Source organism: Fusarium redolens, assembly GCF_020744475.1.
Source record: "Fusarium redolens strain MPI-CAGE-AT-0023 chromosome Unknown BKA55scaffold_21, whole genome shotgun sequence".
Taxonomy (NCBI): domain Eukaryota; kingdom Fungi; phylum Ascomycota; class Sordariomycetes; order Hypocreales; family Nectriaceae; genus Fusarium; species Fusarium redolens.
The window spans coordinates 135933-162391 of record NW_025763684.1 but is presented as its reverse complement, the minus strand read 5'-3'; the positions used below and the strand labels follow the sequence as shown (position 1 = coordinate 162391).

General features: G+C 49.4%; 8 protein-coding genes across 8 annotated transcripts; 2 read left to right on the top strand and 6 right to left on the bottom strand.

Annotated features, from left to right (window-relative positions):
- Nucleotides 1-857: 857 nt before the first annotated feature.
- Nucleotides 858-2207, bottom strand: BKA55DRAFT_714178 (WD40-repeat-containing domain protein; the record flags this gene model as incomplete). The annotated part of the gene is made up of 1 exon (XM_046200860.1): nt 858-2207. A coding segment is annotated over one exon (1350 nt), but the record flags the coding sequence as incomplete, so codon positions are not given.
- Nucleotides 2208-16274: 14067 nt separating this feature from the next.
- BKA55DRAFT_582058 (uncharacterized protein) lies at nt 16275-17546 on the top strand. Its single transcript, XM_046194088.1, has 6 exons — nt 16275-16482; nt 16532-16569; nt 16616-16750; nt 16798-16999; nt 17102-17220; nt 17269-17546. The coding sequence occupies exons 1-6, from the start codon at nt 16402-16404 to the stop codon at nt 17294-17296; spliced, it is 603 nt and encodes a 200-aa protein (XP_046043364.1). The 5' UTR covers nt 16275-16401; the 3' UTR covers nt 17297-17546.
- A 1821-nt stretch (nt 17547-19367) lies between these two features.
- On the bottom strand, nt 19368-20832 carry BKA55DRAFT_714153 (uncharacterized protein; the record flags this gene model as incomplete). Its single annotated transcript, XM_046200859.1, has 3 exons — nt 19368-20035; nt 20082-20631; nt 20791-20832. The coding sequence occupies 3 exons, from the start codon at nt 20830-20832 to the stop codon at nt 19368-19370; spliced, it is 1260 nt and encodes a 419-aa protein (XP_046043363.1).
- Nucleotides 20833-22313: 1481 nt separating this feature from the next.
- Nucleotides 22314-23184, bottom strand: BKA55DRAFT_598548 (uncharacterized protein; the record flags this gene model as incomplete). Its single annotated transcript, XM_046196256.1, has 2 exons — nt 22314-22356; nt 22427-23184. The coding sequence occupies 2 exons, from the start codon at nt 23182-23184 to the stop codon at nt 22314-22316; spliced, it is 801 nt and encodes a 266-aa protein (XP_046043362.1).
- Nucleotides 23185-23235: 51 nt separating this feature from the next.
- On the bottom strand, nt 23236-23634 carry BKA55DRAFT_478551 (uncharacterized protein; the record flags this gene model as incomplete). Its single annotated transcript, XM_046186181.1, has 1 exon — nt 23236-23634. A coding segment is annotated over one exon (399 nt), but the record flags the coding sequence as incomplete, so codon positions are not given.
- A 219-nt stretch (nt 23635-23853) lies between these two features.
- On the bottom strand, nt 23854-24154 carry BKA55DRAFT_582044 (uncharacterized protein; the record flags this gene model as incomplete). The annotated part of the gene is made up of 1 exon (XM_046194087.1): nt 23854-24154. A coding segment is annotated over exon 1 (207 nt), but the record flags the coding sequence as incomplete, so codon positions are not given.
- Nucleotides 24155-24384: 230 nt separating this feature from the next.
- BKA55DRAFT_544988 (uncharacterized protein) lies at nt 24385-25158 on the bottom strand (the record flags this gene model as incomplete). Its single annotated transcript, XM_046190772.1, has 1 exon — nt 24385-25158. The coding sequence occupies one exon, from the start codon at nt 25156-25158 to the stop codon at nt 24385-24387; it is 774 nt and encodes a 257-aa protein (XP_046043359.1).
- Nucleotides 25159-25529: 371 nt separating this feature from the next.
- On the top strand, nt 25530-25862 carry BKA55DRAFT_544987 (uncharacterized protein; the record flags this gene model as incomplete). Its single annotated transcript, XM_046190771.1, has 1 exon — nt 25530-25862. The coding sequence occupies one exon, from the start codon at nt 25530-25532 to the stop codon at nt 25860-25862; it is 333 nt and encodes a 110-aa protein (XP_046043358.1).
- Nucleotides 25863-26459: the final 597 nt, after the last annotated feature.

Below are 26459 nucleotides of genomic sequence, written 5' to 3'. Positions count from 1 at the left end.
ATCTTACCAGCTTGGGCCAAAGGCAACGCCAGTTTCGTCATTCACATGCCCTAGCCCCCCAATAATATCAGGGCTGCGATCAATTCAATCTGGGGTGTCGATTAATTTGAAGCAGGGGTGGCACGGTGTGTTCTATGGGGTGTGCACGCTCACAAGGTTCACTGGTTGATCTTTTGTCCACCAGATGTGTGATTGAATTGAATTAATCGCCAGCCTAGAAGGGATATTTGGATGGTCAAATCGCCTCTTGCCAGTAGCGGGCAAGCCTTACCCTATACTAATGACAGGGATACTTCGCATTTTTATTGGCGAACTCTCTCCTGTGAAAACTTTTTCTTGGCACCCGCTGTTAGCGCGCTGCTAGGGCAGAAAGCTTTTGCAGGACAAAATGGCAGCAAAGGCAGCTGTGGGGCTAGCGGGGCCCTAACAGCTGCCTGAAGAAATGGATTCAGAGAGTTGACCTTTCGTCGTGACGAGTGTCTTCTGACGGAAGCCCTCCGATTTCAAGGATGACAAATTCAGAGGCTGGCAAACCATCCCCGCGATGCGTAAACTACATAACATTGCAGTCTGGCTTCGAAATTCATCTATCCACAGTGATCTATGGGAGGATCGAGTAAGCCTGCGGCTTGGGATCGATAACGACACCCGATGGAACTCTTGTGTCGCACTGGATGTGCTTAAAATGGATTGAAGGTCGGGTCATTCATAATGAGCAGCAGTAGTGAGTTGATTGGTTCTATCTTCTGTGTGGGGTATTCCATCCCACAGGTTTTACTTTAAATCACCCAACTTGATTACTAAGGGCTGTTGTTCCTGAGGCTCGTTGTGACCATGCCCGGCCTGCGACACTTAGATCACTTCTGAATTGTTGATAGGCAGGATCTCTGTGAAATGTTCCACCTTCTTCCACATCTTACCACCGACTTGGTCGCCTCACACTTGTGATCTCCAACAATTTCGAGTGGTTGGAGTTCCAGGAAACTAAACCGTCCAGAAGAGTGTCCAAGTGCAACGATGTTGTGTTCGAGAGCCACCATTTCCCCGCGATAGGCGGGTGGAATCCAAAGGACGTCGATACCCTTCCAGGAGACCCAATTCTTCCTAACAAATAACTGACAGGCTATATCCGCTGAACGAAGGTCCGCACTCGAAGAAGTTGTATCCCGGTGTAACAAGCCTCGGTCTGTTATGAGATGTGAATCGTCTGGGGAGAAACTGAGGCGGTAGTGTACGTCTCCACAATGGATGACGTGTACTTGATACCTTCCTGCGAGGTCCCAGAGCTGGATTAAGCTATCTTCTGACGCGAAAGCTAGGGTGCGATTGTCGGATGAGAGTGCTAGCGCCCTGACGTGATCAGGCAACCCCTCAAGAGTGCAGTGCAAAGTGCCTTTCGTTACGTTCCAGACTTTGGACGTCTTGTCATTTGATGCAGAGGCGAGGAAACAACCCTCTTGCGAAAACGTTACTGCGTCAATCCAACTTGAATGGCCCTCCAGTGTGCCGCACAATTCTCCCGCTCTTACATCCCAGATATAGATAAGCTCTTCATCTGATGCAGAAGCAAGAAATCTGCAGTCGGGTGAAAATGTGATGGCGTACACTCCTTTAGTATGACCTTCAAGAGTGCATCTTAATGCTCCTTGCGACGCATTCCAGAGCTTGATTGTTCGGTAGGAAGATGCGGTAGCAATCAGCTGGCCATCTGGCGAGAAAACTGCCGCCGTCACCTCATCTGAATGACCTTCGAGGACTTCCACGAGGTCCCCAGTTGCCGTGTCCCAAAGCATGGTAGTGCCATCCCAGGATGCAGAGACAAGCGTTCGGCAGTCCGGGGAAAATGTTGCTGTCATGATCGCATCTGAGTGTCCTTCAAAGGCGTGGGAAGACGATTTCAGCGATGTATCCCACAGCTTCACAGTACCATCTGACGATGCAGAAGCGAGAATGTGGCCGTTAGGTGAGAATGCCAAGGCGTTAACTCCCGCGGAGTGACCCTCAAGGAAGCTGAAAACTTTTCCTGTTGAGGGGTTCCAGAGTCTAGCGACTCTGTCGAGACCTGCTGCAGTGGCGAGGACCTGGCTAGTTGGTGAGAATGCCAGTGCGACGGTCGCACTCCAATGTTTGTCAAGGGTACACTGTAGCATCCCGGTCATCGTATCCCAGATGATGACCGTGCCGCCGCCCGATCCAGACGCAAGAAGCCAGGGTGGGGAATCTATCTACATCTATCTACCGACACCCAAGGTAGATAGATGTAGATGCTTAGTCATAAAACGGAATGTAGATAGGTAGAGGTAGGCTACATGTAGATATAGATAGATGCTTCTATCTACCACTCTAAATACGATATGCACTAGCCACTAAGTAACTACCCCGGCCACTTCGCCACTCGTCTCCTTCAGCAGCCCGTCATATCCTTCTAGAAGTCCTGCCTTCAGCCATGACCTAACCGTTTGGGTAACTGCAATTGTGCTCGCGTCCAAACGAGTCCGCTGAGGAGAGACCATACTACCAGCGGAGGAAAATGCTCTCTCACATTCGGCAGCCATTGCAGGGACTGATAAGACGTCAATCGCCATTTTCGCTACACGAGGATACTCAAACCGCTTGGCAGACCAGTATTCGAGCGGATTATCGTGCTTTGAAAATGTGTCCTGCTTTGTAGATTGCCACCTTTCGAACTCATCGGCGACCGATTCTTCTTCGGAGTTCGGATACGGCATAAGCTCGTCTTGGAATGAGTCAAAGGGATTGTACTCCCGTGCCCTCACGGCTACAGGAAGATTGCTGTCAGCGATCTCCCACTGGGCGGGAAGATCCCTATACTCTTCCTCCCAAAGCGTTTGGATGAGATATCGAGCCTTGTCAATCCAACCCTCCCTTCCGCTGTACGCCCTTGTCAAGAACGCCCATTGTATTCCAGGATGAAGGACAGTAGCTGCGTAATAAATCGGTGTTTCATCGAGCTTGGTGTAATATTTATTAAGTTTGGCCCACGCAGAGTTGATACAGGCAGAAAGATAGCTGGACTCTGGCCGATCCGCTGACTCTGTCTTGGCCCTCTCTAATGTTGATAAGAGGAACTCGTATGCAATGGCGACCTGCCAAACCATACCGTACTGTGCTTCCGCACCTCCTTTTCGAAGCCGAACTTGACAGTCACCTTCAAGCCTCAAAAGGCAAGAATTGAACATGGCGAGAATGTTACTGAACCAATTCAGAGCTTCCCAATCAGCATCAGTAAGGAGATTGTCCTCCTCAAGACATGAAGGAAGCGAGCTTCGCGATTTTTCGACTTTGGATCGAGATCGGGCCAACTTCCTGTTCGTTTGGATGGTGATATCCACAAGTTCTTCAAGGTAGCGACGGAGCTTAATTGCGCGTTCAATCATATAATATTGCGATAGCCAGCGTGTGCAGTTGTCAAGAACGACATCAAGCGTGCCGGGGTAGTTCTTGTCAGGGTCATCGTCTTGTAGTCTGCGCAGGATGACTGTTGCCTTGTTCGATCGATTGATCCAGACGACAAGGTTGTGTAATTTTCCAACCGGCCCTCTCTTTGTCCACTCGTCAAAGTCATCCGGGTCAAGGTCTTCGAGGGCTTGGGTATCGTGGACGAAAAGCATAGCCGTAGCGACAAGGTGAAGGACATGTCCAAAGCAGCGAATCCTCTTGGCTGCAGGCTCATGCCACTCGAACTTGCGCCCTAATTCCTCCACAGCCTTATCGTTGTTTGAAGCATTGTCAAGAACAAAATATCCAAGTTTATTGTGTTGTACAAGCTCGAATTCTTCCAGTACCGCCGTGACCGCTGCGCAGATATTTTCCCCGGTGTGGGCCATGGCGACGTTTGGGAGGCCTAGCAGGATTTTTCGAGGCTGGAAAGTTTCGTCGTCGAGAAAGAAAGCATTGATGGAAAAGAAAGAATGCCTGTTCCGAGAGGTCCAGCCATCGAATGCAATGTGGACCTTGCTAGGGCTCCGTAGCAAAGTATCAGTAACGTGGGCTTTATAAGTGTTGAACTCATGAATAACCTTGGCCCGAATTGTTTTGTGAGTAAGGTTTGCCGAAGTCTCACGGACCAACGGATTGAGATAGTCAAAAAGTTCATGGAGCCCCACGTGCTCTGAGAGGCGAAAAGACAGGTTTGCGTCCGTAATCCACCGAACAAGCAGGCGCTGGAATGTTGCTTTGTCAAATCGAGCAACCAGCTCGTCGTGAAGGTCATCCCTTTTCCGCTTCCTGGAGGTAAACTCATGGAGGTTGCCTTGATTTAAAGGCCTCTCCAATACGTAGCGCTTTGCTTTTGATGGATCTGGATGGAAGACACTGTGTGCTTTGCTGAGGTGATTTTCAATGTTCCGGGTATTCGACGCGACATAGGCTTTTGGTTTGTGGACTTTCTGTTGGGTGCAATGGCAGCAAAGCCAACTGGATGGGCCCCGTTCGGTGGTGGCAGTTTTGGCTTGAACATTGTAACCATGAGCCCAAAACCATCCAGTGGCTTGTCCAGTTCGAGTTGAGAGAGTCCAATGGCCACGGACGGTTTGAGAAACTGTACTCCAGTCTTTGACGGCAATTGAGGTGCTGGGGGGCGACGATGAATCTAGTTTTGGTAGATCTGGCTGACTGGATAACTCTGAGCAATTATTTGCATCAGTTACCGATTGACTGAACAAGTCGCTTGGAGTTGGCATTATGGCAGATGCTCTATACTGTGAGTCGACTCTATGGCATGCCACTTGATATTTGAAAAGGGGGAGCTGTATCAAGAGGTTGACCAAAATTTGCGATGAGCTTGAGGAAAAGGTGGAAGAGAAATGATCTGACAGGGGGTGTTGGTAGGTAGTAAGGTGAGGGTACCGGTACCTTGCTTTGGAAGGAAATTGCGCACCAAAAAAAAGTCCCTCTACTTTCCGTCTTCATCTTGGCGTCTATCTACATTTCGCCTACATATCCGACGGTAAGATAGATAGATAGATGACCCACATGGGCCCCTGGTAGATAGATAGATGTAGACCTACATCTATCTACATCTACATTTCGTCTATAACTAGCTAGATTACTAATACAGTTGTTTCCTGAGGCCGTGAAGATCATGCCTACCCTGCGACACAGTCCCTTACGAATTTTAGTGGCAATGGGTTATCGCTCTGAATATTTGGCGAAGCGGTGCACAGCGCATCAATACTGATCCGCGAGGCATCAAGCTGTACGCCAGACCCCGCTGGCCCGGCATGGTCGCTTAGATAACTACAACCGCGTAGGACACAACCACAATCCTGCGCTTCGCGCAGCCCACGGCGGCGGCGATGGCATCCGCCACCTCCTGCCCGCCTATTGTCCCGGACCCTTTTGACCTGGGAATCCATACTCCTGCCAATCTCAATCGAGGAGCCCGCACTGCCCTCTTACAAAACAGCCCCGCTGTCGTGAATGGACCTGTCGGGGTCCCCCCCGCCTTCGGGAGGACGGCTCAAACGCCGTCTTCGCCTCTCAATGCGATCTCTACTGCTGCGGCCACGGAAGGGGCCCAGCTCGCCCATCCCGCCCCCTCCTCTGACCCTGCCCCGACTACTGAACAGCAACCAGTCTCCCTTATTGAAGCAGCCACTAAGCTCGCACGCGACCGTGCGGAGGAATACAATGCCAAGTTGAAGGTGTTTCAGGCCTTCTGCGCTAAATTCGAAGAAGCAGCGAAACAGTTCACCACTGGGCCTGAACGGGAATTCGCTCAAAAGTTTGCCGACAGCTTCCTAGACTCCTGGAATCAGGCGCTCACTGATGCCAAATCTGCTCCCGCGCCTACTACCTACAGCGCCATCGCGGCCTCGCCCCCGGCTGCAAACAACGCCCTTGCCCACCAACCCCGACACCATCAACAACAACGTCAACAACAACAGCCCCCTCATCGCCAGGGACAACCGACTGCAGGCGCCCCACTCCGAGTGGACCTCCGTGTCTTCATCCGGCTGGATGCCGAAGCTCCGGCCAGGGCCCACAACGACTACGCAATCCGGGCTCATATATCCCGGAAACTCGGAGTGGATCCACGCAAGATCCCGCGCGTACTCCAAGTCAGGTCCGGATGGGCCGTCCTTACCGCCGACATAACCACTCGCGACCTCCTCGTGCAGAGACAGACCGAATGGGCACCCGACTTAGGGGCCGCCGCCGTAGAGACCAGGCAAGAGTGGTTTACCTACCTAGTCTCAGATTACCCTCGCAAGCTGACCGACCTCTATGGCAATGAAGCGGATAGCGACGCAGCCGTGGACGAAGAAATAGAAATCCAGACAGGGCAGAAACCCGTCAACATACGGCCCGCGCGGCATCAACCTGACAACCCCTTAACGAAGACCTTACTTGTGTCCTTCCTGGAGCCAGTCAAGAAATACTGGCGCCTCTTCAGCAGCCGACCAGCAAGGCTGATCAAGAAAACCGACCGGCCAAAGCAGTGCAATGTATGCTTGGACTACCACCAGTCACGTACCTGCCATCGACTCCCCCTGTGCAAACGCTGCGGCAAGGCCGCCGGCCACGACTCCGGGGACTGTACCGCCCCCGAGCAATGCGCCAACTGCCTCGGCCCGCACAGCGCCAACTTCGCCGATTGCCCAGCACGCCCGAAGAAGGTACATGGCGTTTTCCGCCGACTGACCAAAGAACAGAGGGACCATATCCGAGTTGTGGGCGCTGAAACATATCGTCAGCGCAACGTAGAAGCGCAGCGGCACGCACCTGACCTACAGCAAAACGGCCCACAGCAGGATAGCACCGGGTCGCTAGAAAGATCGAGCCCTCGAGCTCCCAGTCCGGCCGCGTCAAGAGCGCCGTCTTGCATCATGGTGGCCACTACCCCCGAGGCAGAGGAGGAACCCGAGCACCCAAGACCCGGGTCCCCAAGGAAGCGCCGCATCGTCCTGATCACGCGTCCCCACGATCATGGGCACGAGTAGGCGCCCGCGAGCACGAAGATGCGAGAAAAAGACCCTCAGGGTCTTTCAAGCCAACGTCGGCAAGATTCCCCCGGTCCACGACTGTGCCCTTGCATTGGCAGACTCTGAACGATACGACATCGTGCTCCTCCAAGAACCATGGACGACAACGGCAAACTCCCGCTGCCTCACGAAGACCCATCCTGCATACGACACCTACTCTCCAGTCGAAGCCTGGAACAGCAACTCCACTCGACCTAGAGTCATGACGTACGTCCGCCGAGACTCTAAGCTCTCGGCAGATCAGAATCGACCATACCAAAGCCGCGATATCCTGTGGCTTACAGTCAACGATACAATAGTAGTCAACTTTTATCGCCAGAACGACGAAAGGGATGCGCTGGATACTTTGCTGCAATGGCCGATCCCTGATCGCTGCCTCGTGGCAGGCGACTTCAACGCTAGACATCATACATGGCAGACAGGCCCAACTACGAACCGCGGCCACGAGATTGCCTCCTGGGCATCGGAAAATGGCCTCGGCCTGCTGAACACCTCAGACATCCCCACAAACCCACATGGAAACACCATCGACCTCGCCTTTTCGAATGTACCTCTCGCGGAAGCTAATGTCGAGGACCACCTTGCCACCAGCTCTGATCATTTCACCCTTAGCCTAACGCTCCCAAATGTCGAGCCGGCCCCAACACAGCCAGGCAAAATCCGGGTAACAACAGACGACGAGCTCAAGCGCTTCGTCGAAATCGTAGAGCTGGGATCGACGGCGATCCCCGTCGCCGCCTCAAGCCCACTAGAACTAGACAAGCTCGCATCCACACTAGTGAGCCTCTTGCAATCAGCAGCAAAGGCAGCGGGCCGGCCTGCGAGGAAGGGAGCACGCAACGCTCCGTGGTGGACCGAAGAGTGCGCCCTTGCTGCTGCCGGGTATCGGGCGATCAGAAGGCTGTACCCTCTCGGATTCAACCAAGAGGTTCAAATAGCCAAGCGAGATTTCCACCGTGTGGTCCGCCGCGCCAAAAGGCTCTATTGGCGGAACCTGATCAACAGCTTCTCAGATAGCAGCTCCGTTTTCAAGGCCGTCCGATGGCTGAGATCGCCAGGAGCCTTCCAACCGCCTCCACTCCAAGTGGACGACGTGGTCTACGAAACCCAGCTCGACAAGGCCAACGCGCTCCGGCGAGCGACTCTAGAGCGTCGGACAGCTGAGGACGATATCCAGGATCCCTGGATCGAGGTCAGCCCTCGCAAAACGATCCCATTTCCGCATGAAATCTCCCTAGAAGAAGCGCAGGATGCGACTCTCCGCACCGGGAATACATCGCCGGGGGCAGATAACATCACAGTCAAGCTTCTCACAGCAGTATGGCATTTATCGGAACACACGTTCGCCGCCTCTTCGAGGGGTGCCTGGCCATAGGCCACCACCCAAAGCCTTTCAGAGCGGCCGAGGTGGTCATGATCGTCAAACCTGGACGCAGAGACCTGACGAACCCGCGAGCCTGGCGACCAATCTCTCTGCTCTCCTGTCTCGGTAAGGGACTGGAACGGTTAGTCGCGCGCCGTCTCGCGTGGGCATGCATTCACTATGGAGTCCTTCACCCGCAACAAGCTGGAGCGCTTCCAAAGAGGTCTGCGACAGACCTCGTAGCCGCCCTAGTTCACGACATTGAGGAGGCATTTGCTTGCAAGAAGGTGGCCACGCTGGTCACGATGGATATCCAAGGCGCCTTCGACACTGTCCTGCGCAACAGACTGATTCTGCGACTTCGGGAACAGGGCTGGCCCGAACGTCTCGCCCAATGGGCCGGATCCTTTATGGATGACCGATCTGCTTGTGTTAGGTACCAAGATACAATCACCCCGCTCTCTCCTCTCCAGTGCGGTCTCCCTCAGGGATCGCCGGTATCGCCGATCCTCTTTCTGTTATATACAGAGCCCATCTACCGACTGAGCAACCCCCAAGGCCGGTTCGGCTATGCAGATGACACAACCATCCTGTGCGTCGGCGACACGGTCGAGGAAACGGCCGCTGCGGCATCACGTTCTGTCGAAGAAATGGTCCGCTGGGGCGCCGCAAACGGGGTATCTTTCGACCCCAAGAAGACCGAAGTCATGCACTTCTCTCGGAGCAAGCTCGAGACCGCACCGGCAATACGCCATGGCGATGTCGAGAAGCACCCCGAGGCAGCAATGCGCTGGCTAGGCATCTGGCTGGACAGCAGCCTGTCATTCCGAGTCCACGCAGAGAAGTGGACGGCTAAGTCACAGGCTGTCGCCTACCATCTGCGAGGACTCACCAACACGATACACGGCCCGCTTCCCAGCGCTGTACGGAGTGCCGTCAGGGCCTGCGTTGAACCAGTCCTGCTCTACGGCACCGAAGTATGGTACCCAGGGGCAACCCGACCGCGGTGGGAGCAACCGTCTAAAGACCGGCCGTCAGCTATCCAACATCTCTTGCAGAGAATGAACAAGGCTATAGTTCAATCTATGCGAGCTATACTCCCTGTCTGGAAGACGACTCCGGTCGCCATCCTCCATCGGGAAAGCGGGATACCACCTATCACTCAGCTTCTTGAAGCACGTCGATACCGTTTCTCCGCCCGGCTCAAATCCCTTGATGAGGCTCACCCCCTCGCGAAGCGCACGCTTCCACCCAGGCAACCCACATACCATCAGCTCATCAAGCGGAAGTACCAAGCTCCAACAGAGAGCAGCTTCAGAACCCGTCTTCGGAGGACCAATGAGCTCCTCGCACCCTGTCCACGACCAGCCCTCATGCAGAAATGCTTCGGCAAGGGACAAGATACACCCCTACAGACAGCCCCGAAAGAGGAATCGGCCGAGGCCTTCCTCCAGTGGGTTGAGACAATAGACCCAACCACCTGGATCGTATACTCAGACGGCTCATTGTCCTCGGAGGGAGCAGCCAGCTATGGCTTCGCCATTCACCAGCAGGACCTCTCCATCTGCGACGGCTCGGGCCGTCTTGGACCTGCCGAGGTCTTTGACGCTGAAGCTACAGGAGCACTGGAGGGCCTCAAGGCCGCTCTGAACCTCCCAGGATCAGCGGCACGGGACATTGTAGTCTGTCTAGACAACCTGGCAGCCGCCACATGCCTACGGGGCACACCGTCTGATTCCTCACAAGCAGTCTTCGTCGATTTCCAGGCCTTAGCTGCATCACACGGAGCTACACAAGTGCGCTGGATACCTGGCCACACGGACATTTCCGGCAACGAACAAGCCGATAAACTAGCAAAGGCAGCGTCCTCGCTGCCAGAACCGGAAGGCGCTCAGCCGACGCTAGCATACCTGCGAAAGGTGGCGAGGCAGAAACCAAAAGAAGCTTTCGAGACATGGTGGACAACCTCCGTTCCCGAGCAATATAAGAGATTGAATCTCAAAGCGACTATACGCTGCCCACCGGAACTCTCGCTTCCTCGGGCTGCCCTGCACCATCTACTCGCAGCAAGGTCCCTCCATGGGGATTTCGCTGCCTACCACGAACGTTTCAACCACGACGACGCGCAGGTGACTTGCTCGTGCGGACGACGCAAAGCACCTGACCATGTCTTCTACTGCAGGAAAGTACCGCGGCGGTGTCGAATAAGGCTCGTCCCCTCGCCGACTGCGGCGGTCAACCTCGCAATAGGAAGGAACTTCGACAAGTACATCAAGTTGACCAAATCAAGCACCTTCTTCGAAAGGATTTGCACTCGTTACTAAACGAGGCAGATCGGAGATGCATTTGCGTCTCCTCCTCTCCTTCTATCTTCCTTTCTCTTCTGTTTCTTTGTTTCTTTTCTTTATTCTCATGGGCTCGGCCGCCTCGTGCGGTCATGCCGCCGCCCTCTCCCCAGTCTCACTAAAGACTGACCGATATAGCGGCTACCGCTATGATAGCCGCACCTGGTCATCCCGCTGACGGGTAACAGGTTCGACAGGACGCGCTTTTGAGCCGATGATATGCTGGATAGTGGTCTGTTCTTAATTTGCGAAAGCTTTACGTAGATTTTAGCATCAGAGACTCTAGCTCAGCACGTCCTGTGCCCCAATAGGGGACTTTACGGGCCTCACGGCCCCCGGACGAAAAATATACATACATACATACACGAAATGTCTGATTGGATAATGTACTGTTTTGGCATGGCTAAATGCTTGTCTGACGGTTTCCGCGGAGGCTTTAGTCCGGCCAGCATGCATCCTCTAAGCTCGAAGTAGTAAAAAGCGGATGAGCTGCATACAATAAATGCTGTAATTGGTTAGAGCAAAGAACAATGAGATAATCTAGGCTTGACAGCACGCAGGGGCGATCGTAGAGATGGCAACAGACTTGCCTATCCTGATATCATATCCGATATGATAAATTATCCTGATATCAGGATAACACACTATCCTGATATGATATCGGCTTAGCAGGATAGCAGAGATGATATCAGTCTAGGAGTTTTAGCAGCTTTAGCAGAGATGATATGACGACAGATATGTCTAAGCTTAAAGGTAAATATTTCATTCAATTCTAATCTAGATCATCATCCGAATCAACATGAACACTGCCGTTTATTTCACCGTCCACAACAAGCCCTCTACCACCACGTGATGATGGTATAATGAGTCCTTCACGCAGCCAGTTGCCGATGCATTCAACCTTCTCCAGATTAACACATGACATCCTTTCCCGATCCCATGATAAAGTGCGTCTTCCTCCACTGAATGCAGACTCAGGGTCAGCAGAACCAGGGGGCACAGACAAGATGTCGATGGCCATGCGACTGAGACGCGGATATGTCCGAACCTGATCCCTCTGACACCACCAGACCAGCGGAGAGCCTTCGATCTTTATCGGCTTGTTGTGGATAAAGTTTTCGAAGTCGTCTACGTCCCTGGTTATGTCCTCGGCGACCATAATCTCGTTCAGAAGCCGATCAAGCTCGTTTGAGTGCCCTTGCTGCGACCTAAACGCTTCGCTCAGCGCCTGGGCAGGTCCGAGGGTGGGCGCCATCTTGTATTCTTCCTCCCATATCGAAAGTGCGTCCCTAATGGCAGCCTCGGCCCATTCTCCCTTCCAGTTTATTTCAAGGTATCGCGCTCGCTTCGACGGATCAAGGAGAAGGGCAGTTGCGTAGATAGGGGACTCCCCGGATAAAGCATAGTACTTATCGAGTACGAACCAGCCCATATCAATAGAGTGCAACATGAGAGGATCATGTGTCTCCTCAGCTTCATAGAGCTCCTAAAGAGAGGATCAGAAACTAGTTGGTTGAGTTAGGCGAAAGCTGAGATGATACCTTCTTCTGTTCGTAGTGGCGAAGTAATATATCCATGATCATGAGGTTTTGCGAGAGCGTCGCCGTCACGCCTTGAGCCCACAAGGTCGTAGACGTGAATGGTTGGAGAAACGCGTGCGTTTTCTCCAGGTAATCCCAATCAGAAGAGTTGAGAATATTGTCACCTAGAGCTTTGTCGTAGTCAAGTAGGAACTGCTTTACTTGCTGCTTTTTCCTTATCAGATTGTCGATCATCCTGTACCATGAATTCCAGCGCGTATCGTTATCAATACCGAGCCGTAATTTGATGCGCTCATCCCATGCATCACTGTGGATAGGTGAGTTACGTAGCCACAGCCCGATCCGGTGTAGTTTGCGCAGCGCTGGCACCATAACCCAGCCCCCCCTTCTGGTGTTGTCTGACTTATTATCTGATCTCAGTGGAGGATTTACCTTCTGAATGGAAGTTCTTTTGCATGCAACGCCGCCAGGATGCTCCGTCTGAGCTTCCATATGATCTGGCTGGTTTGTCGTATCACCACCAGACGCGTCGTTTAGGATGAAGTTGAACGGTTCGTAGTGCTCATCCCCAGTGATATCACCAGCAGCATCGAGGGCGGCTTGAAGTGCTTCACGTGAAGACGCGAAAAGAAAGGCTTGAAGTGATAAGTTGATAACATGAAGGATACATCGGATACGGTGCCGTTTTGGATCCCAGTTGATTTGCTATAGATTAGGCGACTAGATGGGAGAACAAAACTGGAGTACGACGCACATTGCGGTCCTGCCTAAGCCTGGTTGATAAATGCTGCAAGCATGTGTCGTTTGATGCCGCATTATCACCCGTATGACAGCCGAGCTGATTCGCGATATCGTAAATATCGAGTGTTGAGAAGATAATCCGAGACTGATGTTCACCGGAATGGCTGTGTCGAATCTCTGGTAGACTCAGAAGCGCTCGTCTGGGTTGATAATCTTCGTCAACCCATCGTGCACACACTGCTAGCACACCATGGCGGTGCGGCGATGTCCAGAGATCAGATGAGATGTGGACCTTTGAAACGGCTCTTTGTAACTTAGCCTTTAACTGCGACTGATAAAGGCTAAAATTCGCAGTAATATGACGCATCGCCTCATGCCTCGATGTCATTATGAGGTCCTCAATTGCCGGATTACAGGACAGCATGACGTCCTGCATCTCATCCCATGTAACTGCCGAAAAGGGAAGGCGACGATGTGTGAGAAGGCCAACCATGCTCTCAGTATATCGCTGAGGATTGAACACTTTGCGGAGGGCCGATTCTGATGGCGTTGCTGTATAATAATTATCGAGCCTAGCTTGCTTTAATGGAGGTCCCATGTCCGATGATCGTTCGAGTACTGTATTGTCTGAAGAGTTAACGATCTCACGGTGTTTGCGTTTGGCGTGGTATATGGCGTTGTCTCGTTTGGGGTTTGACCAGGCCTGATCAGAAGAACAGAGAAGGCATTCATAAACCACTGCTCCCTTCGTTCTGCGCTTCCCTGATGGTCCGAACTGGCCCTTTTTGGGATATGTCGCACGGAATATGCAATCGAAGTTCAGGACCTCAGATGATACTGATTCTACATCAACAGTAGGGTCAATAGTCATCTGGGGCTGTGAGGTGAAATCTGTGGGTTGCTGTGATGAAGAAGCCATTATTAAGAGTAGCAGAGACACAAAATAATACAACGTATTATATCTACACACTTGAGTGATGTTTGAGAGATTCGAAGATTGTAAACATGGGAAAATCGGATGTTGTCAGGCGATAAAGTGGCATCCGACCAATCAGAGTGTGCAGCTTATCCTGATATCTATCCTGATATCAGGGTAAGGGAGCCTAGCTTTATCCGATATCCGATATACATCATATCAGATATAGCAGGATAGCAGAGATGATATCAGTATAGCATATCAGGATAGGCAACTCTGCGTACGTCACACCACGCATAGGAACAAGCAAAGCAAAGACGACAATTCTCAGTCGAACGAGAGCAGACCTGCGAAGGGAGAGGAAACTACCAGACGGAGTTGGCAGACATTCGAGAAAGGTCGACTCAGCTCTGCCTGGTAAACATACTCGGCTACTGTACGACCAGCTACCGTGGAAGGAAGCCAGCGTGCTGGCACAACTCAGGACCGGGATGGCACGACTGAACGGCTACCTGTATCAAATTGGAGCAGCAGTGACCGACGAATGCCCATGCGGGCAAGCAAAAGAAACGGTAGAGCACTTCCTCTTCCGATGTGTAAAATGGATGGCACAGCGCAAGGAGATGATGCTTCAATGCGTAGAGGAAAAGCGCGGCAACGTCTCCTTTCATTTGGGGGGCAAAGCTGCATCAGATGGACAAAAATGGACACCGAACATGGAAGCAGTACGAGCCACAATCAGGTTCGCAATCGCCACAGGTCACCTGGAACAGAGATGACAACCACAACACCACTAACTCATCGGCCTTAAACTTATACCTACTAACGATTGCCCCGTGCAACCAGAAGCAGGCACCGCTTCAGCCGCCGAAGATAGGAAACTGAACACTTGGAGGAATTGGGCTTCAAGTTGACTTGCTACTACTAACAACTACGGGGATCAAGGAGACAAGCGATGATCAGGCTGGAAAGAACAAGAAAAGAACTGCAAGGGCTTGGCGAGATCAAGGCAACAAATAGCGAGATGCATGTATTTTTAGCTCATAGAGCCCTCTGGGCAGTGGCCTACCGGGCGTAATAGACTTGTGTGTGTGTGTGTAGCACTAGGTTTATCAGGCACTTTTAATCGAAAAAACGGGCGGGGGATTAAAAATATTGTCCCTCTTTCAGTGAAAGAGGAACTAGCAGGGGTATAAGCCAATGAGAGATGTAGAATTTCCTCTTTCAGTGAAATTGGGACGAACAATAAGGATGTAGATAGGAAGAGGTATTGAGCAGGGGACGAATCCGACCCTGAAATACTTGGCGTAGCGTGTGTAAGGTTCCTCTTTGCAACAACGGGAATTGCTGGTACTTCTATTATAATAGAAATTAGGCAGGCAATAAAGTACCTCTTATATAGGCATTTTAATTGGATTGACCCTGCTGTCAGTAAGGCGAGGCTTGTGGGCACTAAGATGACCCCAGATTTGATTTGAGGATAGCGTTGCGGGTCACGTCCTATGACGATGATGACGTCTGAAGCGGGGTTTGCAACACCGGATATCCACTAACGGCCAGAATCTCCGCCAAGCAGTTACCAGGTCTTTCAAAAGTTATAGAGAAGATGAGTAAGAGTATTCTAAGATATTTCCTTATCTAGTGATACAGTCTAGGTCAGGGCTTAGTTACAGTGTTATGCCAACAGCGCTTCAACTGGGTCACGTGCTAAGTAGCTCGATTAAGTCAGCTGACGTACTATAGCCTGTTAACACTGAGTGGAGAGATTACTGAGTGGGGCGTATGGCCTCACTAGCCTATGAAACTTGGACCTTCCCTACGCCATAAACTTCGGCTATTACTAGTTTACCCGGTGGCCCCAGTATAAGACGTTTCCCGTAAGCCGTTTCACTTGACCCTTCGTCTACTTCCTTAGTAGCTGCCCAGCAATCCTTTCCCCATCGTATCCGCCACAATGACTGGCATAAGTCCTTCTAATCCGCCGCAGTCACCGGTGCACGAAGCAGCAGAAGCCGCCACTAATATGGCCCCAGTTGAAGTGGACACGCGTCCTGTGTGCCTTCCCTACCCCTCTTCTTACGCTATTGCAATCTAATCACCGTTCTAAGGTTAACGACAGTGACTCAACCTTAAGTAGTGAAATATAAATCACCAGGTCCTTTTCGAGTCTGTTACTTATCGAAGCAGATTAACCTATACTGCGTCTTTGACCTCGAGCGTCCTGAATTATCCCACTGAATTCGGTCGATGATACCATGCCTATAATGCGGACTATAAGACCTTTACTGAGTTCGTATGACTTTGTGCGACTTCTGATACTTTACAGCCTATAACTTTCCTAACGACGAAGCAGAACGAGAACGACTCGATCTGACACATTTGCTTATAACTAAAGGCATTGGCAATCGCCTGTTTCTAGCTCCAGTTGACTTGAATAGGTCAGCAAGGGTTTTAGATATTGGTACAGGGACAGGTATATGTGGGTATTATGTTCAGTCTTCCTTTGTGTCGATTCATGCTTACAGAAATAGGGGCCATTTGCGTCGGTGAAGAGTATCCTAGTGCTGAAGTATATAACGCTTTCCCTATATACGGAGTAAGAATTGCTGATATTCTAGATTATCGGAAACGATTTGAGTGCTATCCAACCTACATGGTATGTTGATCCCGAGCTTGACGTGTAGCAATGTTGATAGAAGAAGGGTTCCCCCAAATGTCAAGTTCGAGGTCGATGACGTCGAGCAACTATGGGTCTATGATAAGTTTAACTATATTTTTTCATGCTATATGTCGACTTCCATCCTGGACTGGCTAAAGCTAGTGGAGAACGTTTTTAAGTAATTTAGCGCGAAATGAAGTGATAGCACCTACTGATCGTCAACAGGCACCTTTATCCTGGCGGCTGGGCCGAATTTCAGGACTTTGACCTTCTCTACTATTCAGAAGACGGCTTAATCACGGATAATCATTACCTCCTGAAATGGATGAAACTATTCATTGATACGGCAAGAACGAAGCTGAACCGCGAGCCCTGCCCAGGGCCAAGACTTGAAGGGTGGATCAGGCATGCTGGCTTTATGAATGTTGTTAACCGAAAGTTCCGATTGCCTCTAGGATCATGGCCCAAAGATCTACAGTTGAAAGATATAGGCATGTGTAATATCGCTTAACTCTTGGAAGGCCTAGAGGCTTTCTCTCTGAAGATATTCTGTGGAGTTCTAGGCATGCCCATAGACGAAGTCCTGGTGATGTTGGCCCAGATACGTCAGGAATTATATGCTCGCAAGTACCACGCTCTGTTTGATTTGTAAGTCTATACCTTAAAGCCATCCTAGACTTCATTTAATGCACTTAGCTATGTTGTATATGGCCAGAAACCATAATTTCCAGTTAAGTCTCGACGAGAGCGACCGAATACCGCCATTACTCCTTATGTCTTAAGCTACAAACCTATTCCAGTAGGTTTAAGCTAAAATACAGTGTTATGTTCTAAGTCAGCGAATTACGTATACCCTATACCCTACGAGAGACAACGAAAGCATTCGTGCTATTAGGACATCATGGAAAGGTCATCACCGAGATTCTCTACACCTGACTCTGCAAGGTTATATAGTGCTTACTCCAGAACGCAGAGGTTACTAGACGTCTGTCATCGAGTGTTGCCAGAAGTAGGAGAGTGTATTATATATTCTGAATCAATTCGTTTATGTCAGCCGTACATCCTCTGATCTATAATTTACCAATTTAGAAGTTATGCCTCTATCTCTTCATGCCTTGTTATTCATCCTGACCTCCCCTCCTCTTAAGCTTTGGTTGCCTCTGCCTCTTGTGTTCATCCATTGATGCTCATTAGCACAATGCTTTTGTGTCTTTTGGATACGATGAACAATATGGCCGCATGCACGATATTTCATCCCGTCTGGTTCTTGTGGCGCAAGATGCAGAATGGGTTCAATTGTATCAGTTGGGTACCATAGATTACGTAGTTCGTTGTGATTGCGTAGAATGTATCGGGATCTTTCGAATCTTCTCTACTAGGCCCTATCGATGCTATGGCTTTAAATCGCGGTGTCGTGTTTTTAAATGAGTAGCAACCTTATCGGTAATAGAGGCAAATATACACTTGATAGATGAGAAAGCGGTATATTGAGAGAAGAAGGTAGGGATAAATTGCATTATATGGTTCAGGTTGCCAGTTTAAAGCCGTCATAGTGATGATCATAGTGACTTGGTTACTGATAATAAGATCTGAATAACGATTAAGCTTTGATCAATAATGAAACCATTTAGAGTATGCTATACCCTTATAGCACTTTATGCGACAGGACGCGTCGCGTTCTGTGGCAAACCCCTGGCAAACCCCTGTTCTGATCAGCACTCTCCTTTCTGTATAAAGGATAAAGTCAAATCAACTCTATACCCTGGCAATAATCAACCCTACTAGGTTTAAAGTGGGTCAATAAAACCAACTCTAGTAGAGTTGATTTGGTCATTAGTTACTAGGCGGACTGGCGACCAGGGTTAGGGTTATAATAACGGCTAAAGTAACCTTCCAACCCTATCCTTTGTCTAACCCACTCGCGGCTATCTGTTATTATAGCCGCACCCCTGCCCTCGGAGCTTTGTGTTACGATTAGTCCCTGTAACAGCGCTGTAAGGCTCTATAAGCATCTGTATGCACTACTATACTTGCTACAATAGCACTTACTAGCCAATCTTTTGCCCTATGGCGTAGTGGTTAGGTGCAGCCGTTACACTTTGTACTGGAGGCTCGAAAGATACCAAAAAAGTACCTCTATACGATGTTACAGGTTCTATAGTTGTAGTCGTAAAAAACCAGCCTGGATCAACCCACGGGATAATAAATGGACGGTAATAGATAGCTGTCATTACCCTCCAGTAGACCGCTATGCTCTAGCTAGCATTAGCCACTGGAATGAATAAATGAATGACGCCAATATCGTACCGTTCGATGCACACATAAATCCATTATCATTATCCACTGATCGCCCTGGCCTGTCTCGCTAGTCATCATGCTAGAATAACTGCCTGCCGCCCCTTGTCGTCCTTGCGGGTTATCCCATCATCATCATCACGATGAATGCTCTTGATATGTCGTTGAGAGTGGAGAAATTCGCCAACCCCAGATCGAATGGGGGAGCGACGGACGCACTACTAGTCCTTGTATTAACCCCGCTAGCACTAAAAATCCACCAAAACTTTAAATCTCTACCCATCTCCACAAGCGCCTAAAACCACTTACCCCACTGTTATAATTCAACCTTTAAAAAACATACTACAAGCGATGCTGGTAACCAACCCATTAAGACCTCAATATGATAACAATTCTTAAAAATTATTAGACACCATAGTCAATTCTTTCTTTCTTTCTTTCTAGTGCACCATTGTCTGCTTGGTGTCGATTCAATTTGTAAAAAAACCACCCAGCATTCCTTAATCCCTAACTAAACCTAAGAAAAATTCCCTTGTCTCTAATGTTTTCTCTGCCTCCTCTAGCACTCTCTTGACTTCCCATTCAGCCGATTTCCGGAACTCTTTCGTACTTTTTTCCTTACCCTTTCGAACTTCCGCCTCCCGCTCATCTAGCTTTCTTCGCTCCTCAGCAATCCATTGCAACTTCTTCTCCTCTTGGCTCTGTGCCTCCTCTTCGTCCCGGCTCAGGCTCTTCATTGTTTTTCCAATATCAAGTTGAATCTGTATAATGATTTCCCCATACTCTTTGACATTCAAGATCTCGGTAAGCTCGACAGCATCGTCAAAAAACTTCTTCATCATAGGCCAGTCGATAGGCCTACGTTCGACGGCTATGGCTTGGACTTCAGCTATTGATTGCAGAAGACCTCTGCTCGGTTGCGTATCCAAAGTATCCTCCAATTCTTTTACCCACGTAGTAAGCGATACTGCTTCTACACAGTCCCAGTTATTCTTGCGTAGTAGTTCTGGCCAATTTTTCCGTCCATAAGCAAAACACGCCTGCTCGAGGACCTGCTGTAGATATGCCGTTAACCTATACGGGCTGCTGAAAGGTAGTTTTGCTATTTTTTGCTCCTTTTGAATATAGTCATCAGGCTTCGGCTCTTGGTGTTCTTCCTCTGGTGCGTCTAGTCAGTGAGTATACTGCAATTGATACGCATCTGAGCAACATACCATCCACAGGTTTAGCGTCTTCTATCGGCTCTGCTTCTGGTGCCGCATTTTCCTCTTCTGGCCAAGATTTGTCTTCCTTCAGCGTTTCATCTGCTGGTGGCTTTGCTAGTGCCACATAATCCCTCGTATAACCCCAATCTGGTTTCTCCGGTATGGCTTCTACAGCTGCATCTTCATCGTCCTTAGCAGCTTGGGCCTGTGCTGCATTGTCGGCTCTTTGTGTAAGGAGAGTAAATCGAACCCTATCATTTCTAACCAGCTTGCCCCTTTTGGCTTTCTTAAGAGTCAAGGCGGCTAGCTCCTCTCCTTCTTCGGCCGTAATGGTAGCTGCTTCGTATTCGCCAAGCTTCTCGCTCATGGGTTCTTCTTTAGCATCAAGAGTTGGTATGTCGCAAGCCAGGGAAGGTTCCGTGTCTCTTGCTGATGGATCGTATTCTGTCGCAGCTTCAGGCTCACAGAACCTGTCTTCATCATCATATGAAGCCTTTTCCGCAGTCTCTTTAGGGTCCCAATCGACTTGCTTTACAAGGTATAGTGGAGTTACCGCTGCCTATTGTTTGTTATCTGTGAGGGGTAAAAATATGCAACCGTTTCCCTTTTCATCCATGCCGGCAGGGCCATTCAGCCAACAGTTGTATTTTGATGAGTCATAGTGTGACTGCTATTTTCTCAAGAAAAGGAAAGGAGACAACATGGAAAGCACATCTACCCTACGCAAGAGATTGCCACCATACGGGTTAGCATTCGTCATATTTGGTGAACATAACAGAGTTTTTTTTTATTTTATTTTTTTTATCGATAGGTTGTGTGCTGCTTACTGCGCTTTGCTTGACATCTCTTCTCACAAATGATATGTTTCTGTTAGTCCGATGAGGCTGACGTGCTGCTTCGAGTGCTGGTTGATCTTCTGTATTCGAGCCAACAAGAACCTGCAGGTAGAAGGCCTCATTATGGATATCGCTAATTCTGAATTATTAGCCGCACCAATTGAAGAACTTCCAAATGATTTTATTTTCGTCGGATTATCGGCAGGTCCTGCCGTCCGAAGTTTGGTTTGTTAGCTGCCATGGAGCCATACGTTGATCTCACAATAATCAAGAAAGCAAGACTTACCCCTATAGGCCCTGTTAGCCCCTATTTTCTGCAGATGAAGACCCATAGCCCCAAAATTCTTCAGGCTGCAATTCTCTCTCCGTAAAAACTGGTACAAACATCTGGCGACCCAAAGTATGCAGTTGCAGAACGGCAATGCGTTTTTGATGATAATTCTTGAGTAGGGCACGGACCATCAAATCGTGTATCAGGACCTGATACGGGGGGTAATTGGTACAGTAGGATTTTAATCTTCTGAATCTGATGGGGTTTAGATGGTGCTAGTTTCTTTTAGTAATATAACAGGTAAGAGTGATTATGTCTGTTATATCCCATATCGATTAACCACCTGCTACTCCACGATCCAATACCGAACACTACTACCCTTGACTAATCTCTGGAGTAATACATGTTTCCACCCTTTTTCGCCACCTTTTCTATCGTGAGGTTTACACGAGCTACAATGGCGCCTGAGGTTCGACTTGTCGATAGACAAGAAGTCACAGTAATCACAACTAAATCCACCTAGCTTTGGGAGTTGCGGGATAGCCTTACTACCATTTTCCGGAAGTGGTACCTTGGTCGGATCTTGAAACGCTTGCTTATCGCAAAACGATAGTATTCCCTTAAGTTTATCTCCCGTGTACTTATGCGTATTTCGAAAGTGGTTTTCGATACCTCTGCCAGGTCGAACAGCGCGTCTACAGAGGAGGCAAAGCAAAATCCGAGGCTCATCAAGCACATGGAGAACTCCATCCGTGACTTCAGAATATTTGCTTCCGGCACGCACGTCTTGGGGTAGGGCCTCATTACATGTTACAGGTAAGATCAAGTCCTGCCTGTCTTGCCAACCTTCTGCTGGTATAGATTGCACATCTTCCTTACTCATGGTTGTCAATGGTCCGCTACCCTTTTGTCTTTTTGTCAAATAAGCTTCATCCATTGAAGGTATATGGTCCGCAGTGACTTCTGTGATAATCCGCTTCCTACTGGATGGAAATGACGTTGGGTCGACGGGTGTTCCTTCAGGTTTAAAAGGCAGGCTCTTACTTGACTGGCGCAGAAACTCATGCCAACGGACCGAAGCCCACTCATAGCATCGTAGAAGTGATGGCTGAAGTCTAGATGGGTACGCTCCATCTAGTCCATATGTGATCCCACGCTGGAGTGGCCGATGCCCACTCTGCCAAGCGAATATGGCGTTGGTATCAGCACCATCACTGCAGTCGTCATGCCTGTTGAACGGGGTATACACCTCGCGAACATGTTTCTCGGTAACTGCTATGGCCAGCTGGCGATATGTCCGTACATTAATCTTTTGTCGCCATACTTCTAAAGTCGCCTTCGTAACAACGTCTGTCATGTGAGATGTGGGCCAAGACCTCCCGTTGTGATGGAACAGTAAGCGTGTCTGTAAGCATTGCTGACCTCTCTTATCGGCACCGAGCTGCTCGCGGCGTAGTAGATCAGCAACTCGTCGAATATAGACAAGGTACTTGAACAGAACGTGACCCAGTCTGACCGGAAGGAATCGCACCACATAGAATTCGCGGTTCGTCAGTCGCTTTGCTTTATGATGGCAGATGATGTATGCCATATAGCCACCCCAAACATGTACCCCACAAGTTGTATTCAGGCCATTCTCGTACTCGAGGCTGAAGAGTTCCCTGACTCGTGGTGTCTGGCCACATGCAGTATAAAGACCACCAGCAAGCTGCTCCTCCATCTTCCTGACTTGTGTTAAATACGCTGTTACAGCATGCCACTTCCAAACTCCGTCTTTAGCTAGTCTGTTTTTGCCTGCAGTATAGGCACTGACTAATAGCTCCAGGAATGCTGACTCAAGACCGTTTCCAGGGCAGCTGATAAAGCTGTAACCACTTTCTGAACTAGAGATATCGTCTTTGATCTTTGACAAGTCGACGTGTGGATGTACACCAAACATCAATTGATCGCACAGCGCTTCTGCCTGTGTAATAAAATGGTCCGCAAGCTTGCGGAAGTTATTCATTGTTATTTGAAAAGTGGCATGAGATACCGTCTCACTATCGTTACTCCAGTGGAAAAGCATAGATGGTGGTTCAGTTCGTGCAATGTTGCGTCCGAAATCTCGAAGGCTTATCAGCTCTGCCAACGGGTATTGTGAACCCAGAACCATATACTTGGCTCGGACTTGATTAAAGCACTCGAATTGCCCAGCGTCTGGCCGTTGTGGGATACCGATAGACCTATATTCACGTAGAGGCAATGCTCGCTCCAGGAATAATATACGCTGTATATAAATCATTGCTGACAGCTTTGAGCAGTACTGTTGAGCGAGTTGGAATCTCTGACAGTCTGAGGAAAATCCAAGGATGCCGCTGAAATATATAAGCAGTATAGAGCTTGGTTGCCCATCGAGATAACTTTCAGTACTGAGCGTAACATAAAGCTGAAACAAAAGTTCAAGGAATTGGTCAAATGCAGATGCAGCAGAATCACCTGATATCCCTGAGGATATATCCTGGTGAATTCCAGCCGTATACTCATTAAAGCCGTTGTAATGTCCAGAATTGTCATAATCGCTCTCGCCATCCTCGTCATCTTCGTCATCATCAAGCTCCCAAGCCTCAACGTTCTCGTCATCTGTCTCACCGTCCTCGGTACCGTCTTCCGCATCTGACCCCTGGCAAGGTCGATTATTAAGAGAACCACTGATGAATTGGCCGCCTATGAGACTAGAACATGTTCCTGCCAGGGGACTTCCCTGCCTCTCCACGACTGGCCAAGTCCCCTTCGCCAGGTCAAAGTAGTTCCAAATGCTATGCTCCCAAATGCGATCTAACTGGGTAATAATCTCAGGCTTCATCTTCACGTTGACCATTTCTCGACGAGAGTCATCCGGCATTCGGTAGATTTGCAGGATAAAAGCCAAGAATTACTTCTGAGTCCTTCGGTATCTAATCTCGCTACTCCTCTCTACAACAAGCTTAAAACCAAACTCCCGACGGCTCTGGAGTCTTAAGCTAAGCAGCCAGCAGAGAAGATTGTGACTAGTAGCGCGAACCGTATCCTCACAACGGTTTATCACAGAGTCAAGTGCTTTCATAATGAATGAAACCTTCTGTTCATCCTTTCGTGGACTTATAAGGTCCTGCGCACCGTCCAAGGTGTCCTGTCCCACAATATAGTCGTTGTCAAGAGAGTGACGGTTAGGTAATCTGGTTAATGCTCATAGAACATCTCGACGGGAACCTCGATAGATCGACGGCCATTGTGTCCTATCTAGCCACAAGCTTATAGCAGGGAATGTATTGGTGCCTGCGTCATTAACGGTTGCTCGTGGCTGACTTAAGGCTTCCCGATATTGAGTGTCCCGCTCTATGACTTGTTGTAGATGGATAGATGCCTCAGATGTTAGGGCCTGGAGCGTTCCTTGTGGTTTCTTGGCACTAGGTTTTGCTCCTGGTCTGTTCGCCTGTTCCTTTATCCGCATGTTGACCTGGAACCATTTGCTACCTTCACGAGAAGGAAAGAATCGTTGACATGCGACATGTTCCTCCCATGGTAGCTCGTAAGCGGATACGGGGTAATTCGGTGCTGGTCTTCCCCTGCCTCGTGGGTTCATCCATTGATGCTTTTCAGTGCAATGTTTTTGTATCTTTTGGACGCGACGGACAATATGGCCGCAAGCACGACATTTCAAACCGTCTGGTTTTGGCGGCGCAAGATACGGGATGGGTTGAATTGTATCCGTTGGGTACTGTAAATAGTGACGTAGGTCGTCCCGACTGTGGAGAATATTCGGGACCTGTTTTATCTTCTCTACCAGCTCCTGTCGACGCTCTGACTGTATATCGCGATGTCGTGTTCTTAAATGCGTAGCAACCTCATCGGCTACAGAGGCGAACGCACAAACCTGGCACACGAGAAGACGGTATGTGGAGAGAAGAACGTAGGGATAAATTGCACTGCATGGTTCAGATTGCAAGTTTGAAGCTGTCATAGTGACTCGGTGACTAGTAGTAAGATCTGAATAATGATAGTGCTTTGATCAACAACGAGACTGTCTAGTAGTATGATATTACCCCCCTATAGCACTTTACGCGAAAGGACGTGTCGCGTTCTGTGGCAAACCCCTGACAAACCCCTGTTCTGATCAGCACTACTACTCCTGTATATAGGACAGCGTTAAATCAACTCTACACCCTGGCAATAATCAACTCTACTAGGTTTAAAGTGGGTCAATAAAATCAACTCTACTAGAGTTGATTTGGGACTGTAGTACTAGGTATCAGCTGAGAGGGACCAAGTATTCTTCTAAATAGTCTCGATATCAGCTTCAAGTCAGAATTGAGTCTGTTCATCGGCAAGGAAATGTTTCATCAAGTTGTCTATGTGGCAAATAAAGATATTGGTGAAGGTTTCCGACTAGAAAACGAGGAAAAGCAGGGCTTCATTATGGTCAATAATGTCGGGTCCAATGCCACTTTTGAACCGGGATCTGTCACTGTGGATGACGTTAATCAATACTTCTATCAACTGTCTGGTTTGACCCTTGACAAAGTCACCCCTGAGATCGTGTCAATTAATTGTTGGACTATGGCGGCGTACACCGCTGGTCGGTTTGAGAGCAAGGGCGGTCAAGTTTTCCTTGCTGGATGCTCTGCCCATACTATGCCACCAACTGGAGGCTTGGGTGAACACTGAAATAGATGTCAGTTACTTTGTCCCCGTTTGAAATACGGTACTAACTCTCATTCCCGTAGGATGCAGATAACCTTGACTGGAAGTTAGCATAAGTCTTGCCCGGAAAATCCTCGCACTCACTGCTTGCAACATATAACATCGAATGACAACCCATTGATAAGTTTACTGATAACTAGGCCTACAACCGCTCCCAAAACCGAATTGTCCTACAGCAGCCCCCCGCCCCAGAGGCCCCGGACGTGTCAATTGAGCTAGGGTTCCAACCCCCTCGAAATGGAGACGATCCCGCTCTCCCTACAGCAGTTCCTGGATGCAGGTTCCTCCATTCTTATATCGAGAATACCACCTCGTCTGGCAAGACCATCTCCACGATTGACTTGGTCAAAAAAAACTTTGTACTTGTCACAATTGACCCTGAAGAGCCTTGGATTGCTGCAGCCAGTAAGAGCCCGGTTGAGCTTGATGTATATGCTCTCAATGCCTCATCACCTCCATATAATTTGTTCAGAATCTAATCTTGTCCTAAATACCATCCCTCGTAATGATCCTAAGATGTGCACTCCGAATATTTAGCCCGCAGCTGCGCCTCGATATTCT